The sequence below is a fragment of the Triturus cristatus genome, chromosome 2_1 (assembly GCF_964204655.1).
Source record: "Triturus cristatus chromosome 2_1, aTriCri1.1, whole genome shotgun sequence".
Lineage (NCBI taxonomy): Eukaryota > Metazoa > Chordata > Amphibia > Caudata > Salamandridae > Triturus > Triturus cristatus.
In genome coordinates this window covers 32,434,501-32,454,799 of record NC_140581.1, presented here as the reverse complement: position 1 = coordinate 32,454,799, position 20,299 = coordinate 32,434,501, and the positions used below count along the sequence as shown (strand labels likewise).

At 52.4% G+C, this 20,299-nt stretch overlaps 1 protein-coding gene across 7 annotated transcripts in view; it reads right to left on the bottom strand.

Annotated features, from left to right (window-relative positions):
* LOC146863653 (putative E3 ubiquitin-protein ligase HERC1) overlaps positions 1-20,299 on the bottom strand; it is a 1,482,062-nt gene that overhangs the window by 300,136 nt on the left and 1,161,627 nt on the right. For all 7 annotated transcript variants that reach the window (XM_085627737.1, XM_085627739.1, XM_085627735.1 and 4 more), the window contains one exon: positions 593-724. In XM_085627737.1, the coding sequence (XP_085483863.1) occupies positions 593-724 (132 nt within the window). The remainder of the gene's footprint in view (positions 1-592; positions 725-20,299) is intronic.

Here is a 20,299-nt window from a genome sequence, read left to right as displayed (position 1 = left end):
GTGGGTGGGAGCGAGGTGGTTATCAGCGCGTGTGCACATGTGCATGGTGCATACATGTGTGTGCATGCACATGTGCAGCCACCCTCAAGGGACAGTGTGCTGAATGGTTGTGAAGCCACATTAGCCAACAAAAGTCCCACAACCTTTCGACTTGTCAGGCAGGGGGCGAGGGTGCCACTGTCTGAAGATGGCAATAGGAGCATGTGTCCCACTGAGCGCCACTAGGGGACCCAGGAGGAGAAACTCCCTTCAGTATTTCAGTACCTTTAACATGGGGCTTGTTCCTGGACATGCCTCGCCCCGGTAGAGTTGAGTATGGAACTTCTACCTAGTGTAAAAACATGTTACTCATATGTAACGCCAGGGCCAGAGAGGCACACGCTTGTTGTGGTTCTCACAAGAAGGATGTGAAAATAAAATGGTTTGGTACGGAGATGAGGTAAGACCATGCAAGATTTACAACATGTCTGAAGATAGTGGACAATGTGGGTTTGCGCTCACTTGTCTCCCCTCTTTTTTAAGCGGATATCCATTAGATGGTCACTTACTACAGTCTCCCCAGTATGTGTCACTTAGTAACGAACTGACTTACCTGCAGTGACCAGATGTTGACGATTCCTGCCAGCCCACCAGAGAGCAGGCAAAGGCCATCTGGAGAGAAAGAGATGGTCTGTACTGCGGTGAGATGCCCATGAAGTCTGAAGAGGCATCTCGCACTGCCCCACTGCAGAGAGACAAAAATAATCTTGAAGAAATGCATTCACTGTACCAGCATGAGGGCGATAAAAGCACATCTGTAGAGGAACACAACATCTGCATCTAAGTAAGGAGGTTTTTTTCAATCCTTGGCTCATTTCGTCTGTCGCTGGGAACCGGGAAGAAGGGGTAGAGTCACCGACATCCACACGTGAAAGGGGGTGAACAGTCAAAATATCGATTAGGGACAGAATATCGACATCAAGAATATCGACAACCAGAATATCAAATTTAAGGTAAGAAATATCGATGTTGCAAATATCGATGTTAGTAATATTGATAGTAACATTTTCGATGTTAATAATATCGATATTTATTCTAGTGTTATGTATTTTAGTATGTATTTTATATGTATGTGTTCTATATATTTTTTTCAAGTATTGTAATGTTTTTTTAAATATATGTATAAATTGTTTTTAAATCAGTCATTTTAAAAAAAAGTAAATTGTGCATTTTAGCACCGTAGCGGGTTGTGGGTTTATAGGGGAATAGGGTGGGAAGTAATTTATTTATAGAAAATTAAATAATAATTTTTAGGAATTATTAATTATTTTTAATTAAATTGTGTGTTTTAGTTCCGTACCGGGTTGTGGGTTTATAGGGGAATAGGGTGGGAAGTAATTACATGTTAATTAATTAATTATACATTTTTAATTATTGGTATTAATAATTAATTTATTGTTAATTCATTATTAATTTGTAATACATTTTTATTATTGATAATTATATTATTTGTATTAATTTATGATTGCAGTGGGTTGTGTGTTTATAGGGGAATAGAGTGGGAAGTAATTTAATTTTAATTAGGTAATTATAAATTTGTAATTATTGGTATTAATAATTAATGTATTGTTAATTAGTTATTAATTTGTAATACATTTTTATTATTGATAATAATATTATTTGTATTAATTTATTATTGGAATGGGTTGTGGGTTTATAGGGGAATAGGGTGGGAAGTATTTATTAGTAATTAAGTAATTAATAAAAAAAAGTGGGTATTGATAATTACTTTTTTTGTTAAATAATTATTCATTGTTTATTAATTTTTATTAAATAATATGTATTGGTATTGATAATTAATTCATTGTTAAATAATTAATAATTGTAAATTATTTTTTATTAATTGATTAATTGAAAATTGAAATTAATTGTGTAAAATTTTATGTGGAGTGTTGGACCCGGCCTCGTGGCATGGTCCGTACCCCCGTGGATTGTGCCCGTTCCCCGCCCCGGCCTTCACGGGCCACCCTTCTGAACTGCACCGAGGCCCCTCATCCTGAGCTGCACGAGGTCGCATACCCCTCGTGGCTCCGCCATCTTGTTGGCACCCACGTGACTCTGTGCACCAGCCAGCGCGACCCCGCTCAACCCGGCCTCGACCCCAGCGAAGCCCCGACATCGAGGCACCACGAACTGGCCAGGGGGTGCCGCAGGAACCATTCATCGCCCCCGGCGGAGGACAGTATCGATGGGACCCCCAACTGTCCTCCCCTCTCGAGGTGTGATCGCCCTGCAGCTCCCTTGGGCCTGGCGCCTCTCCTGCTGGGCGTCTGGCCACCTCCACCCGGCCTCTCCGCCCCCACCGGGCACCTGGGTCCGGACATCAAAGGGCTCCAGACCTATATCTGGGGCAACCCCGCCACAGATCGGCAGTTGTATCCCGGAGTCGAGAGCCCTGCTGATTGAATCGCGGCTGACCCTACGGAGAAGAACTCTTGTCGGAACCATCACGAGCCCTGCTGACTGCGTCGCGGCTCCTTCTTGTGAACACTTTGAAGCCACCTGGAACATCGGAGCCCTGCTGACGCTGTCGCGGCCCAACCTCGCTGAAACCTCCCTCGGAGCCCTGCTGACGACGTCGCGGCTCGAGCTGAGCAGAAACCATCTTGAGAGCCCTGCTGATGGGATCGCGGCTCTCCCCGAACTGTACGCCAGAGCCCTGCTGACGCCGTCGCAACTCGACCCCTCCGAGATCCGGAGGTCCTCCAGCTTGAGGATAAGAACTGGGCCCCAGGTACCCTCGTACCACACTCCTGCCAAAGACTGTCCCGCTACCCCTACCCTTCCAAAGAGATATTGAGACTTTTGGTGGATCCCTCGATCCCTTCGTGTAAATATTGACCTCGTAACCTTTTTATTGCTGATAAAGAATTGCTTGTCTTGAGACAACCTCCTTGAGTCCGGTGTGGTGGTGTTACTGTGCTAGTACGGGATAGGAGAAGGATCTCTCAGAAGACTTCTCGGCAGCGCTCGGCTACTTCGTACAGTGGGAGGGCCCCCCTTGGTGGTCTCGCCGACTCCTCGGGGTCCGCCTTCCAACATTTGGTGGCAGCGGTGGGATCCGAGCCGAACGCAGTACGTACCAGCCAGTACCCACTAGCTACCCATCCAAACATACAGTAATCATGAGCAGCCAGGAAAACAACGCGACAATGGAGTTCCAGCCCGAACGGCTGGAAGAATATACGCACAAAGAGTTAAAACAGTTCTGCAAAGACAAAGGCATTGCAACCACCGGCCTAGGTACCAAAGAGGACATGCAGAAAGCTCTGAGGACATGGCTGGAGGCCGGGGCAGGCCCCTCCCAGGAACCAGGTCCCTTGCCCCTGACTGAGACCACATCAACCGCACTGACTCCGGCAACCGGAGGAAGAAAGAGCCTAGAAACCGGCCTCTCCGAAGAAGAAATACGAGAGCGGGAGAAGGTCCGGAACCACGAGCTAGAGCTCGCACGACTGCGGCTGGACGGCGAACTCCAGCTGGCGGAAAAGAAACTGGCCCTAGAGCAGCTACGGCTTCAAGAGGAGATAGAGGAGAAGAGGCGACACCGGGAGTTGGAGGAAAAGAAACTGACCCTTGAGCACGAGCGCAGTCTCAAGGAGCTCGAAATCAAGGCCAAGAACGGAGGGACCAACGCCCCCAGTACTAGAGACACTCTACCGCCTGCCGAGACCAAGGTACATATCCTGAAAGAGGTCGTCAAGGAGTACTACAAGAATGACGACATCCAACAATGGTTCAAGGCCTACGAGGTGGCCATGACCTCTCATCGGGTGCCCCGAAAAGACTGGGGCGCGGGCCTGTGGGGGCGGTTCCTGAGTGAGGGTCGAGACACACTGCTCCAGCTGCCGGAGGAGGTGATGACCTCCTACGATCACATGAAGGAGGCTCTGCTCACCCGCTACGGGCTAACCGCAGAAATGTACCGCCAGCGGTTCAGAGACTGCAAGAAAATCCCGGGCACCACCTGGGTGGAATATGTGGACTTTTTCAGTCGGGCCCTAGAAGGGTGGATCAGAGGTAGCAAAGTAACCACCTACGGGCAGCTGGTCGACCTCATCGTGTGGGAACATCTCTCCAACAATTGCTTCGTGGAACTGAGACAGCACCTCCTCGACAGCAAAATGACCGACCCGCGAAAACTCGCCGCCGAGGCCGATCGATGGGTCAACTCCCGGGTCCCCCGGAACTCAATGGGGGAGTACCAGAGGAACCCCACCGGACCCCCCGCCAACGCGGTGGAGGGCCGAACAGGAACCGAGACCCTCCCGCCGGGGCCCCCAGGAGCCCCCCTCGAGGGCCACCGCAGCAACAACTCTCCCCGAGCCTAGCCCGAAGGGGGGCGCCCCCGGCCAGACCCGGACCACGGCCACCAGTAACGTGCTACGGCTGCCAACAAACCGGACACTATGCCAGCGACCCGGTCTGCCCCCTGAACCGAAGAAACGGGGCCGGCGGGCCTCCGCCCCGACAGCTGGCGGCCGCCGCCCTGGGAGAAGGAGAAGAGGAAGAGGAGACCCTCGACCGAGGGACCACTGAATGGGAGCCGGCAGCCATGTCCCTGGTCTGCCTGGGTAGCCGAGAAATGGTACCCTGCACCCCCATCCCAAGCAACACCCAAAAGTACCGGCAGCAGGTCACGGTCAATGGACAACGGGCCGAAGCCCTTCGTGACACCGGCGCCAGTGTCACCGCTGTCCGCTGCCACCTGGTGACCCCCGAACAGATCCTACCGAATGTGCTGTGTCCCGTCCGGACGGCCGACAACAGCGAAAGCCTGTGCCAGATGGCCCTGGTCCCCTTCGAGTGGGGAGGGGTGACAGGCCTGCTGAAGGTGACGGTACGCGACGACGCCCCCGTCGACTGCCTCCTGGGGAACGACTTGGAGAGTTCCCCCTGGGCTCAAGTAGAGCGACGAGAGCACCTCCGAATGCTGGGACTATCTGACTGGGCCTGTGCCATCCTCCGATCCATGACCGCCCGGGCCCCCCGCGCATCCTCGGCCTCCGGGGCCGCCCAGCCCGAGGGGCTCGCACCACCTCCCGCCAGCAGCGAGGGGGAGGCGGACACCGACCCTGGACCTAGTGGATCCTCCCCCGAAGAGATGGCTTCCCCGTGCGCCCTACCAGAGCTGACACAATGGCGACACGAAGGGGGCCCCACCCGGGAGCAGTTCCAACAAGAGCAGCAGTCCTGCCCCACTCTCGAAGGGGTCCGCCAACAAGCGTCCGCCCAAACCAACGGGGACCAGACCGGCACCCACTGGGTCTACTGGGCCGAGGGCCTGCTATACAGTGAGCAGAAAGTGGCAGAACTCGGGGCCAGCCGAGTGTTGGTGGTCCCCCTCCGCTTCCGGGAGTTCCTGCTCAACCTGGCACATGATGTGCCCCTCGCCGGACACTTGGGGCAAGACAAAACGTACAGCCGTCTGGTGACCCACATCTACTGGCCCCGGATGCGGAGAGACGTGGACAACCACTGCCGGTCCTGCCAGACCTGCCAAGCCAGCGGAAAGACGGGGGGTCGGGTCAAGGCCCCCCTCCAACCCTTTCCAACCGTCAGCACCCCGTTCGAACGGGTCGGAATCGATATCGTGGGGCCCCTGGACCCCCAGACCGCCCTGGGCCACCGCTTCATCCTGGTCCTCGTGGACCACGCCACCAGGTACCCGGAGGCGGTCCCGCTAAGAACTATAACGGCCCCCGTGGTAGGCCGGGCCTTAATGGGGATCTTCTCCCGAGTGGGATTTCCCCGCGAAGTGGTGAGCGACAGAGGCACGAACTTTATTTCCAGATACATGCGGTCCCTGTGGCAGCAGTGCGGGGTCACCGACATCCACACGTGAAAGGGGGTGAACAGTCAAAATATCGATTAGGGACAGAATATCGACATCAAGAATATCGACAACCAGAATATCAAATTTAAGGTAAGAAATATCGATGTTGCAAATATCGATGTTAGTAATATTGATAGTAACATTTTCGATGTTAATAATATCGATATTTATTCTAGTGTTATGTATTTTAGTATGTATTTTATATGTATGTGTTCTATATATTTTTTTCAAGTATTGTAATGTTTTTTTAAATATATGTATAAATTGTTTTTAAATCAGTCATTTTAAAAAAAAGTAAATTGTGCATTTTAGCACCGTAGCGGGTTGTGGGTTTATAGGGGAATAGGGTGGGAAGTAATTTATTTATAGAAAATTAAATAATAATTTTTAGGAATTATTAATTATTTTTAATTAAATTGTGTGTTTTAGTTCCGTACCGGGTTGTGGGTTTATAGGGGAATAGGGTGGGAAGTAATTACATGTTAATTAATTAATTATACATTTTTAATTATTGGTATTAATAATTAATTTATTGTTAATTCATTATTAATTTGTAATACATTTTTATTATTGATAATTATATTATTTGTATTAATTTATGATTGCAGTGGGTTGTGTGTTTATAGGGGAATAGAGTGGGAAGTAATTTAATTTTAATTAGGTAATTATAAATTTGTAATTATTGGTATTAATAATTAATGTATTGTTAATTAGTTATTAATTTGTAATACATTTTTATTATTGATAATAATATTATTTGTATTAATTTATTATTGGAATGGGTTGTGGGTTTATAGGGGAATAGGGTGGGAAGTATTTATTAGTAATTAAGTAATTAATAAAAAAAAGTGGGTATTGATAATTACTTTTTTTGTTAAATAATTATTCATTGTTTATTAATTTTTATTAAATAATATGTATTGGTATTGATAATTAATTCATTGTTAAATAATTAATAATTGTAAATTATTTTTTATTAATTGATTAATTGAAAATTGAAATTAATTGTGTAAAATTTTATGTGGAGTGTTGGACCCGGCCTCGTGGCATGGTCCGTACCCCCGTGGATTGTGCCCGTTCCCCGCCCCGGCCTTCACGGGCCACCCTTCTGAACTGCACCGAGGCCCCTCATCCTGAGCTGCACGAGGTCGCATACCCCTCGTGGCTCCGCCATCTTGTTGGCACCCACGTGACTCTGTGCACCAGCCAGCGCGACCCCGCTCAACCCGGCCTCGACCCCAGCGAAGCCCCGACATCGAGGCACCACGAACTGGCCAGGGGGTGCCGCAGGAACCATTCATCGCCCCCGGCGGAGGACAGTATCGATGGGACCCCCAACTGTCCTCCCCTCTCGAGGTGTGATCGCCCTGCAGCTCCCTTGGGCCTGGCGCCTCTCCTGCTGGGCGTCTGGCCACCTCCACCCGGCCTCTCCGCCCCCACCGGGCACCTGGGTCCGGACATCAAAGGGCTCCAGACCTATATCTGGGGCAACCCCGCCACAGATCGGCAGTTGTATCCCGGAGTCGAGAGCCCTGCTGATTGAATCGCGGCTGACCCTACGGAGAAGAACTCTTGTCGGAACCATCACGAGCCCTGCTGACTGCGTCGCGGCTCCTTCTTGTGAACACTTTGAAGCCACCTGGAACATCGGAGCCCTGCTGACGCTGTCGCGGCCCAACCTCGCTGAAACCTCCCTCGGAGCCCTGCTGACGACGTCGCGGCTCGAGCTGAGCAGAAACCATCTTGAGAGCCCTGCTGATGGGATCGCGGCTCTCCCCGAACTGTACGCCAGAGCCCTGCTGACGCCGTCGCAACTCGACCCCTCCGAGATCCGGAGGTCCTCCAGCTTGAGGATAAGAACTGGGCCCCAGGTACCCTCGTACCACACTCCTGCCAAAGACTGTCCCGCTACCCCTACCCTTCCAAAGAGATATTGAGACTTTTGGTGGATCCCTCGATCCCTTCGTGTAAATATTGACCTCGTAACCTTTTTATTGCTGATAAAGAATTGCTTGTCTTGAGACAACCTCCTTGAGTCCGGTGTGGTGGTGTTACTGTGCTAGTACGGGATAGGAGAAGGATCTCTCAGAAGACTTCTCGGCAGCGCTCGGCTACTTCGTACAGTGGGAGGGCCCCCCTTGGTGGTCTCGCCGACTCCTCGGGGTCCGCCTTCCAACATTTGGTGGCAGCGGTGGGATCCGAGCCGAACGCAGTACGTACCAGCCAGTACCCACTAGCTACCCATCCAAACATACAGTAATCATGAGCAGCCAGGAAAACAACGCGACAATGGAGTTCCAGCCCGAACGGCTGGAAGAATATACGCACAAAGAGTTAAAACAGTTCTGCAAAGACAAAGGCATTGCAACCACCGGCCTAGGTACCAAAGAGGACATGCAGAAAGCTCTGAGGACATGGCTGGAGGCCGGGGCAGGCCCCTCCCAGGAACCAGGTCCCTTGCCCCTGACTGAGACCACATCAACCGCACTGACTCCGGCAACCGGAGGAAGAAAGAGCCTAGAAACCGGCCTCTCCGAAGAAGAAATACGAGAGCGGGAGAAGGTCCGGAACCACGAGCTAGAGCTCGCACGACTGCGGCTGGACGGCGAACTCCAGCTGGCGGAAAAGAAACTGGCCCTAGAGCAGCTACGGCTTCAAGAGGAGATAGAGGAGAAGAGGCGACACCGGGAGTTGGAGGAAAAGAAACTGACCCTTGAGCACGAGCGCAGTCTCAAGGAGCTCGAAATCAAGGCCAAGAACGGAGGGACCAACGCCCCCAGTACTAGAGACACTCTACCGCCTGCCGAGACCAAGGTACATATCCTGAAAGAGGTCGTCAAGGAGTACTACAAGAATGACGACATCCAACAATGGTTCAAGGCCTACGAGGTGGCCATGACCTCTCATCGGGTGCCCCGAAAAGACTGGGGCGCGGGCCTGTGGGGGCGGTTCCTGAGTGAGGGTCGAGACACACTGCTCCAGCTGCCGGAGGAGGTGATGACCTCCTACGATCACATGAAGGAGGCTCTGCTCACCCGCTACGGGCTAACCGCAGAAATGTACCGCCAGCGGTTCAGAGACTGCAAGAAAATCCCGGGCACCACCTGGGTGGAATATGTGGACTTTTTCAGTCGGGCCCTAGAAGGGTGGATCAGAGGTAGCAAAGTAACCACCTACGGGCAGCTGGTCGACCTCATCGTGTGGGAACATCTCTCCAACAATTGCTTCGTGGAACTGAGACAGCACCTCCTCGACAGCAAAATGACCGACCCGCGAAAACTCGCCGCCGAGGCCGATCGATGGGTCAACTCCCGGGTCCCCCGGAACTCAATGGGGGAGTACCAGAGGAACCCCACCGGACCCCCCGCCAACGCGGTGGAGGGCCGAACAGGAACCGAGACCCTCCCGCCGGGGCCCCCAGGAGCCCCCCTCGAGGGCCACCGCAGCAACAACTCTCCCCGAGCCTAGCCCGAAGGGGGGCGCCCCCGGCCAGACCCGGACCACGGCCACCAGTAACGTGCTACGGCTGCCAACAAACCGGACACTATGCCAGCGACCCGGTCTGCCCCCTGAACCGAAGAAACGGGGCCGGCGGGCCTCCGCCCCGACAGCTGGCGGCCGCCGCCCTGGGAGAAGGAGAAGAGGAAGAGGAGACCCTCGACCGAGGGACCACTGAATGGGAGCCGGCAGCCATGTCCCTGGTCTGCCTGGGTAGCCGAGAAATGGTACCCTGCACCCCCATCCCAAGCAACACCCAAAAGTACCGGCAGCAGGTCACGGTCAATGGACAACGGGCCGAAGCCCTTCGTGACACCGGCGCCAGTGTCACCGCTGTCCGCTGCCACCTGGTGACCCCCGAACAGATCCTACCGAATGTGCTGTGTCCCGTCCGGACGGCCGACAACAGCGAAAGCCTGTGCCAGATGGCCCTGGTCCCCTTCGAGTGGGGAGGGGTGACAGGCCTGCTGAAGGTGACGGTACGCGACGACGCCCCCGTCGACTGCCTCCTGGGGAACGACTTGGAGAGTTCCCCCTGGGCTCAAGTAGAGCGACGAGAGCACCTCCGAATGCTGGGACTATCTGACTGGGCCTGTGCCATCCTCCGATCCATGACCGCCCGGGCCCCCCGCGCATCCTCGGCCTCCGGGGCCGCCCAGCCCGAGGGGCTCGCACCACCTCCCGCCAGCAGCGAGGGGGAGGCGGACACCGACCCTGGACCTAGTGGATCCTCCCCCGAAGAGATGGCTTCCCCGTGCGCCCTACCAGAGCTGACACAATGGCGACACGAAGGGGGCCCCACCCGGGAGCAGTTCCAACAAGAGCAGCAGTCCTGCCCCACTCTCGAAGGGGTCCGCCAACAAGCGTCCGCCCAAACCAACGGGGACCAGACCGGCACCCACTGGGTCTACTGGGCCGAGGGCCTGCTATACAGTGAGCAGAAAGTGGCAGAACTCGGGGCCAGCCGAGTGTTGGTGGTCCCCCTCCGCTTCCGGGAGTTCCTGCTCAACCTGGCACATGATGTGCCCCTCGCCGGACACTTGGGGCAAGACAAAACGTACAGCCGTCTGGTGACCCACATCTACTGGCCCCGGATGCGGAGAGACGTGGACAACCACTGCCGGTCCTGCCAGACCTGCCAAGCCAGCGGAAAGACGGGGGGTCGGGTCAAGGCCCCCCTCCAACCCTTTCCAACCGTCAGCACCCCGTTCGAACGGGTCGGAATCGATATCGTGGGGCCCCTGGACCCCCAGACCGCCCTGGGCCACCGCTTCATCCTGGTCCTCGTGGACCACGCCACCAGGTACCCGGAGGCGGTCCCGCTAAGAACTATAACGGCCCCCGTGGTAGGCCGGGCCTTAATGGGGATCTTCTCCCGAGTGGGATTTCCCCGCGAAGTGGTGAGCGACAGAGGCACGAACTTTATTTCCAGATACATGCGGTCCCTGTGGCAGCAGTGCGGGGTCACATACAAGTTCACGACCCCCTATCACCCTCAGGGGAACGGACTGGTTGAGCGGTTCAACAGAACATTAAAGGGAATGATCCAGGGCCTAGAAGAGCCCCTCAGGCGGAGATGGGATGTCCTGCTGCCGTGCCTCCTGTTTGCCTATCGGGAGGTCCCGCAGAAGTCCCTGGGGTTCAGCCCGTTTGAACTATTGTACGGACACCCGGTCCGCGGACCGCTCAGCCTGGTCAAAGAGAGCTGGGAGACGAAGCCCCAAGGCGCCCCTCCTGACGTCTGCCAATACCTCCTGACCCTCCGAAACCAGACCCGCAAGTTCCGAGCCATGGCCGAAGCCAACCTCGAGGCCAGCCAGGAGGACATGAAGCGGTGGTACGATCGGAACTCCTCTACCATAGAATTCGAGCCAGGTCAGAAGGTATGGGTCATGGCCCCGGTTGAACCCGGCGCCCTCCAGGACAAGTGGACCGGGCCCTTCAAGGTAGTGGAGAAGAAAAGTTCCGTCACCTACCTGGTCGACCTGGAGTCCCCCCGGAACCCCCTCCGGGTCCTACATGCTAACAGGCTAAAACCCCACTTTGCCCGGACCGAACTGAGCCTGCTACTGGCGACCGACGAGGGGGGCGAGGACGACTCCGAGCCCCTGCCCGACCTCTTGCAGTCCAACGTCCATGATGGAACAATCGAGGGTGTCCAACTCGCCTCTTCCCTGACTCCGGAACAGCGCAACGACTGCCAGCAACTGCTGCAGGACTACGCAGCCCTCTTCTCCCTCACCCCGGGGGTGACCCACTGGTGCGTCCACAACATCGACACCGGTGAGAGCCCCCCCGTGTGACACAGAGCCTACCGGGTACCCGACCGAGTGCGGGCATGCATCCAGGCCGAAGTAACGAAGATGCTGGCCCTGGGGGTCATCGAACCCTCCGACAGCCCGTGGGCCAGCCCTGTCGTCCTGGTGCCAAAGGCCGCAGCTCCCGGCCACCCCCCGGAGTTGCGATTCTGCGTGGACTACTGAGCCCTGAATGCAGTGACCAAGACGGATGCCCACCCTATACCCAGGGCCGACGAACTCATCGACCGCTTAGGGGCCGCTCGCTACTTGAGCACGCTGGACCTCACCGCCGGGTACTGGCAGATCCAGCTCACCCCCGGCGCCCAAGAAAGATCCGCCTTTTCGACCCCGGATGGGCATTACCACTTTCGGGTGATGCCCTTCGGAATGAAGAACGCCCCGGCCACTTTTCAAAGACTGGTGAACAAGGTTTTGGCCGGGCTTGAGGCCTTCAGCGCGGCCTACCTAGATGACATTGCCGTGTACAGCAACCACTGGGCAGAGCACCTTCTTCACATTAAAGCCGTCCTGGCCGCCCTCCAGCGGGCCGGGCTCACAATCAAGGCCAGCAAATGCCAGATCGGCCACGGATCCGTGACCTACCTGGGCCATCAAGTGGGGAGCGGGCAGGTGGCCCCTCTCCAACCGAAAATAGATGCCATCCAGGCCTGGGAACCCCCCACTACCCAGACCGCTGTCCGGGCCTTCCTGGGTCTCACCGGATACTACCGGCGGTTTATCCGGGACTATGGGAGCATTGTTGGCCCCCTCACAGAGCTAACGTCCAAAAAGTAGCCCAAGAAGGTGCACTGGACACCCCGCTGCCAAGCAGCCTTCGACACCCTAAAGACCGCAATGTGTACTGCCCCAGTGCTACAGGCCCCTGACTACAATAAGGAGTTCGTGGTGCAGACGGACGCCTCCGAGTATGGGATCGGGGCCGTCCTGTCCCAGGCCGATGAAAAGGGGCTCGACCGACCAGTGGCCTTCATCAGCCGACGGCTACTGCCCCGGGAGCAACGATGGAGCACCATCGAGCGTGAGGCCTTCGCTGTGGTGTGGGCCCTTAAGAAACTCCGGCCCTACCTCTTCGGTACCCACTTCCGGGTCCAGACCGACCACCGGCCCCTGCGGTGGTTAATGCAAATGCGGGGCGAGAACCCCAAGCTGCTGCGGTGGTCCATCTCGCTACAAGGGATGGACTTTGACGTTGAACACCGGCCCGGCAACGACCACGCCAACGCCGACGGCCTGTCCCGCTTCTTCCGCCTTGACGAGGAGAATCCCCAAGGAGATGGGTGACTCTCCATGCCTTCGGCTGGGGGGGACGCCTGTTGGACCCGGCCTCGTGGCATGGTCCGTACCCCCGTGGATTGTGCCCGTTCCCCGCCCCGGCCTTCACGGGCCACCCTTCTGAACTGCACCGAGGCCCCTCATCCTGAGCTGCACGAGGTCGCATACCCCTCGTGGCTCCGCCATCTTGTTGGCACCCACGTGACTCTGTGCACCAGCCAGCGCGACCCCGCTAAACCCGGCCTCGACCCCAGCGAAGCCCCGACATCGAGGCACCACGAACTGGCCAGGGGGTGCCGCAGGAACCATTCATCGCCCCCGGCGGAGGACAGTATCGATGGGACCCCCAACTGTACTCCCCTCTCGAGGTGTGATCGCCCTGCAGCTCCCTTGGGCCTGGCGCCTCTCCTGCTGGGCGTCTGGCACCTCCACCCGGCCTCTCCGCCCCCACCGGGTGCCTGGGTCCGGACATCAAAGGGCTCCAGACCTATATCTGGGGCAACCCCGCCACAGATCGGCAGTTGTATCCCGGAGTCGAGAGCCCTGCTGATTGAATCGCGGCTGACCCTACGGAGAAGAACTCTTGTCGGAACCATCACGAGCCCTGCTGACTGCGTCGCGGCTCCTTCTTGTGAACACTTTGAAGCCACCTGGAACATCGGAGCCCTGCTGACGCTGTCGCGGCCCAACCTCGCTGAAACCTCCCTCGGAGCCCTGCTGACGACGTCGCGGCTCGAGCTGAGCAGAAACCATCTTGAGAGCCCTGCTGATGGGATCGCGGCTCTCCCCGAACTGTACGCCAGAGCCCTGCTGACGCCGTCGCGGCTCGACCCCTCCGAGATCCGGAGGTCCTCCAGCTTGAGGATAAGAACTGGGCCCCAGGTACCCTCGTACCGCACTCCTGCCAAAGACTGTCCCGCTACCCCTACCCTTCCAAAGAGACATTGAGACTTTTGGTGGATCCCTCGATCCCTTCGTGTAAATATTGACCTCGTAACCTTTTTATTGCTGATAAAGAATTGCTTGTCTTGAGACAACCTCCTTGAGTCCGGTGTGGTGGTGTTACTGTGCTAGTACGGGATAGGAGAAGGATCTCTCAGGAGACTTCTCGGCAGCGCTCGGCTACTTCGTACAGTGGGAGGGCCCCCCTTTGGTGGTCTCGCCGACTCCTCGGGGTCCGCCTTCCAACATGGAGTGAGTTGTGTGTTTATTGGGGAATAGGGTGGGAAGTATTTAATATTATTAAAGTAATTATTCATTTTGATATAGTTGTAGTTTTTATTTTATTTATTGTTCATTTTTTTCTAAATCATTATTTTATTACAATATTTATTTGATTTATAAGTATGTCATTTTTAACACCAACGCTATCCAATGCTTTCCCTACTGTTGCACTCACTGGAGTCGGAATAGTAATTTTTACCCCTACGCTATCCAGCGCTTTCCCTACTGTTGCACTCTCTGGAGTGTGAATAGTAATTTTTACCCCTACGCTATCCAACGCTTTCCCTACTGTTGCACTCTCTGGAGTGGGAATAGTAATTTTTACCCCTACGCCATCCAACGCTTTCCCTACTGTTGCACTCACTGGAGTCGGAATAGTCATTTTTACCCCTACGCTATCCAACGCTTTCCCTACTGTTGCACTCTCTGGAGTGGGAATAGTAATTTTTACCCCTACGCCATCCAACGCTTTCCCTACTGTTGCACTCACTGGAGTGGGAATAGTTATTGTTACCCCTCCGCTATCCAACACTTTCCTAACTGTTGCACTCTCTGGAGTGGGAATAGTAATTTTAACCCCTACGCTATCCAACGCTTTCCCTACTGTTGCACTATGTGGAGTAAGTATTGGAGTATTAATTTATATGTATATGTTTAATTTATTTTACAATTATATGTATTAGTTATTATTTTTAAATATGTTTTAATATTTTTAACTATATTTCTTTTAATTATATGTATTATTTACTTAATTTTACATTATTATTAAAACATTTTAACATCAATATTTTTGACAACAATATTTTTTTTCGATATTGTTTTACTTACCATTATGTAGATTGGACTTCGATATTTTGGACTTCGATATTTTTGTATCAATATTTTTGTACTTCGATTTTCTGTCCGTCTATATTCTGTAAGACATTCGTGGAAGGGCCCACCCCTGTGATGTCCCATAGGTCACGTGTAAAAAATGGCAAAACCCAAAGTCAGGAAAGAAACCAGAGACACCACAATCTGTTGGTTTTGGAGCAGCTTAAAGAATCTGCATGTGGTCAGAAGTTACACTGATTTTTGACCAGGACAGTTGCCTTGACAGCTTTATGGTCAGGAAAATAACCTCTTTATTCAATGTAAATTTGACTTAAATAAACGTTTATAAGTTCTGAATTCCTGTGTGTGAACCATATTGTACCCAGCTGCTAACATTAGTGAAAGGTGAATTCTAGAGAACTCTCCAGGACACCACAACGGTGCACCTAAGATACAGATCTGATGATACAGATAATTACTCCTTAAGATTTCACAGGAGGGCCACTCTAGGGCCCAAATACTATGGGGTCTATTAGGATAGTGGTCAGAAAATCACCCCGACCGCCATGGTAGTGGGAAATGACCGCCCGCCAGGACCGTGGCATAACCGCCGGTCCAATTAGTATGCTCCTCAGTCAAAATCCGACCGCGGCGGTACGATCGCTGCCTTTAACATTGCGGCGGTTGCTGCTGCCAGCAGGATCGCCGCGATGTCAAAAGGAGCATGTCCTGCATATCCCTGCACTGTGTGGCAAGCACTGCACAGTGCACCCCCCCAACACATTGGGGGCCAGCAATGGACCCCCGGAGACAAACTCCGCATGCCTTTACATGGTGGTTCCACCGCAGCGGAAAGGCTGGCTACCGCCGGCATCATAATCATGCCAGCGGAGCCTGGCCCTGCACCGGCCCCATTTTAGCAGTCCAGCTCCGTCCACCAGGCATGCGTGTGGACTGCTACCGGCGGAAAAGGGCGGGCGGAATTTCTCACCGCTGCGGTCATCACCACCATGCTAATGTGACCGGTGGTTTTCCGGGTTGCGATCGCGAACGGATGTCCGCCGCTGGCCCGGCGGCCATCTGTTCACCATCCTAATAGACCTCTATATCTCAAAATTGCGTATTTAATGCACATCTTTAAGGTACATCAGCTGTGAATTGGCCACTTTGTGCTAACCCTCTGTTGACTAAAACTGGCCACACCACGTTTGCCTGAAAGCAAACACCTTAAAAATGCTCATTTCGCACTTCACATTTGAAGATGTGAAGGGAATAGTTATTAGGCTGAAGACAAGCAAATACAAACTGAATAAAGTGACAGTTCAAATCCTGCTCCATGCCCACAAGACCTAAGATCTCTCAGAAGTACTAGTGTACTGCCTATAGCTGCAATTTTTATTTTATATAGAATGTAGATTGAATTGTTATACTGAGTCCTCCTGAGAAAGTAGACTCAATTTTCAAACCCCGTCCTCCTTTGAATTCATTTGGAATTCATCTCATGTGCTTCTCTACCCTCAGGTTGAATGTGATCTGCCGCCGTCCCAGTCAAACAAACACATTTATCGAAGAGTTTATGAAATTCTTCACAGCACAATTAATCAGCTCTGACAACATTATCTTTCTCTGTGACTTCAACCTCAATTGGGGTTCCAAAGGAAATAAACCACAGGACCACTTTGCAAATTTTTTCTAGAAGAAAATGACCTCCTACAGCACTGCCAGAAACCAACACAGTGCAAAGACGTCACTCTTGACCTGATCCTCTCCAGATCACCTCTCCTTTTGACCAGAGACCCCCACCCCGGCTGATTGGTTGGATCACCAACAGATTCCCTTCATAATGCCTTTCTCAAACAAGAAAACCCTTGGTCAACCGGAAAAAGAAAAAGTCTAGTTCAGAGATACCAGTAAATTCGACCACAGAAACCATGGCCAACCTGGCCATATCAAACCTCACCATGGTAGTGCCACAACTTGATATAAAAAAGGCCAAAGAGAATTTCAACTCGTGCATGGACTCCCTGATCGAGGAATTCACAACCATCAAGAGCAAATGCAGAAGACCCAAAACCTCTTGCCCCTGGTTCTCCAAAGCCCTCTATGAAGAAAGGAAAAATATCAGATAATTGGAGAAAAACTGCCCTCACTATTAAATGTAACAAAACTTAGGGGCATATTATCATGGACGACGTTAAAATTATCGCCTGTTTAGCGGCAGAAAACTGCCGCTAAAGCGGCGATAATGGGCTTGATAATATGCCCTGGAGAATTCCAATAGAAGCCCAGGTTCACACCAGAACATGGACTTCTATTGGAATTCTCAAGGGTATATTATCAAGCCCATTATCGCCGCTTTAGCAGCAGTTTTCTGCCGCTAAACCGGTGATAATTTTTAACCCCGTCCTTGGTAATATGCCCCTTAATTCTGTAAGACAATTGTAGAAAGGCCACATCTCTATAGCCAAGGAATTACATATCAGATCCCTCCTCGGTACGGCCAAGAATAGACAATAAAAAACGATTTGAGGTAATTAATCAAGTCAACAACTCTCCCTCCCACCCCCCATTTAAGGCATCAGAGATCATTTACAATAATTTTGCAGAGTTCTTTGACACAAAAAATCAAAGACATTAAAATCTCCCTTCCTTCCAAAGGCAACTACATAATCGAAGAGGTACTACCTTTCAAGGCACTTAAGCAACAGTCGTCTTTCTCCCCAATCTCTTAGGAAGATTTTCTACAACCTCTTCAAAAGGTGCGATGCTATTCCAGGCTCCATCATTAAATGCCTAGCCAGCCTGATTCTCCCCATTTTGAAAACCCTGGTTAACTCATCATTGGATCAGGTCTTGGCCCAAGACTTTCTAAAAAGACGGGTCTATTTTCTCCTCTTCTAAAAAAGAATTGCTGGACACTGATGACTTTTAACAACTTAGGCCCAGTGTCCACCCTGCCTCTCCTAGACAAGGTGACTGAAAGTTGCATCGCTTCTTAACTGTGATCATACATTCAAGACCACAATCTCCTCGACTCCCCTCAATCTGGATTCTGTCAGGGCCACAGCACTGAGATTACAGTTCTCCAGAGCGCTGTGTCTCTGTAGCGGGCGCCGCGCTCAGCATGCAAATACAACAAAATAAAGCAGCCACCATTGTCCCCGTTAGTGTCAATAACAAAAATAGTGCTCACTCACTAGATAAAGCAATCCGTGTAACGTGCCAAGTAAAAGGACCAGTCCTTATGGGCGGTAACAAATGAAGACAAGGCGGTAACAAGGAGGGACTAACAAGCCTCATAATGAATCGGAAGCCAGCATTTAACAAGGACATTGCCACCAGCCAATGAAAAATATGAGAGGAGAGTGGGCGAGGCTTCCACAGCATACCGTACTACAGCATGCCTCGCAGAGCGATCATTGGATGCGCACTGCCGCTAGGCTCGACCTAAAATAAGTAAATAAGGTAAACAGTCTCCTTATGAGCCCTGTGTATTTTCTGAAGCTCGGACTGAGTCATTACACTTTCAGGTCTCTAAAACAAACAAGTTCAGAAGTGCAAAGCGCACTCATTAGAACACATCATAAAATGAAAAAAAAATATGCGTATCTATTTAATCTTGCTTCCACATTTCATTATTTTGAATAGATGAAAAATGATGTGTTTGAAGAAAACCTTCACCTCTGTGCATCGTGTGTGTGTGGGACAGTTCTTTGAAAGTTATTGTAAATCAAAATAATGATATGGAGTTCCTCAAACCTATAACATAAGTCATAGTTCTGATGAATTACTACAGGTGGACTTGGCTCCAAATGTTTTTCTAAATCTATTTATTTTGTGCATCTCCCTGTCATGTAACTTTATTAATTTCTGTTAGATTTGTTCTAAGCTTTGGTGATGTCATCATGATCAAGGTCAAGTGGCATCACTTCCTGGGATTAAGGGTTGTTAGCATGATGACACTTCCTATGATGTCATTGAGGTCTAAGGGCATGTCATGTCACTTCTGCTAACCTTAGCATTTTTATGAATTGACATCCATGCAGGCACTGGCTTCACATTCCACATTTCTCTTACTTTCGGAAGCTTTGCTGGTGATGCAGTTATATAATATTGCACCATAAACCTCTTGTGTGGCATTTGTATTTTCACAAGCAACTTTATTGAAAGACCAAGGTGCCAAAATAGGTGCCCAGCATGGCTGTAGGTGCCAATAGAGGTGCCCAGCATGGTTGTAGGCACCAAGAGAGTTGGCAAGCAGGGTTGTAGGTGCCCCCTCCCCTTTTTAATGGCGGCCGCCGAGTGGTCGTGCAGCGGATGTGTGCAGCGGGCACGCCTAAGGCAAGCCCGTCTGCGACTGTTCGCGACCCGACCGCAGCCAGTGCCAGGAACCATGGGTCTCCAAGCCCCACCGATATGACTCCACGCACTCAACCCCGGAAGACACACAGACTGCCAAAGACCGTCGCCGAACACCACCCATGGATAGTTCTGTAGACAATGCCAATGATCCTTCACCAACGACTATGCCCCCTCGCCCGCCGAAGGCCCACCGGACGCATACGCCACCGAAGCCCTGACATGCATCCTCCTCAATGTTCATTCCCTAAACAGACACGCCGTAGAAATCTGGGACCTGATCGACACCTTCTCGTCCGACGTCGCCTTCTTCAGGGACACCTGGATCAATGCCACCTCCGGACTCGACATCGCCACCACCATCCCCGACGGTTACAAGATCCAGAGAAAGGAGCACCCACACTGCCCAGGAGGAGGACTCGCCATTGCCCACAAGACCTCCCTACGACTCTCCAGCACAAGCCACCCTCACTGCAACACCTCCACCTCCAGATCCAGACCAGCCCAGGACCACGTTACGCGGTAACCTCGCCTACAGACCCCCGGGATCTCGAGACCTCGCACCGGTCCGCAACAACCATAGCCGAGCTTGTCGCACCACACTTCTATGGACTACATTCTACTCGGAGACCTGAACTTCCACCTTGACAATCTCAGCAACTCCACCACCCTCCTCGACAACCTCTCCAACCTCAGATTGAAGCAGCTCGTCAACACTCCCACTCACAGAGCAGGACACACCCTTGACCCCATCTTCGCAGGAGGGACGAATGTCCACTTCAGCCACACCACCCAGCCCCTCTGGACGGACCACCACTGCCTACACTTCACCTTCAACACCACCACCGCTCCCAAGCCTACCCTGTGCCTGCCACGGAGGAACTGGAGCAAGATCACTGAGGAACACCTCAACACCACCCTCCTTCTAGACCCCCCC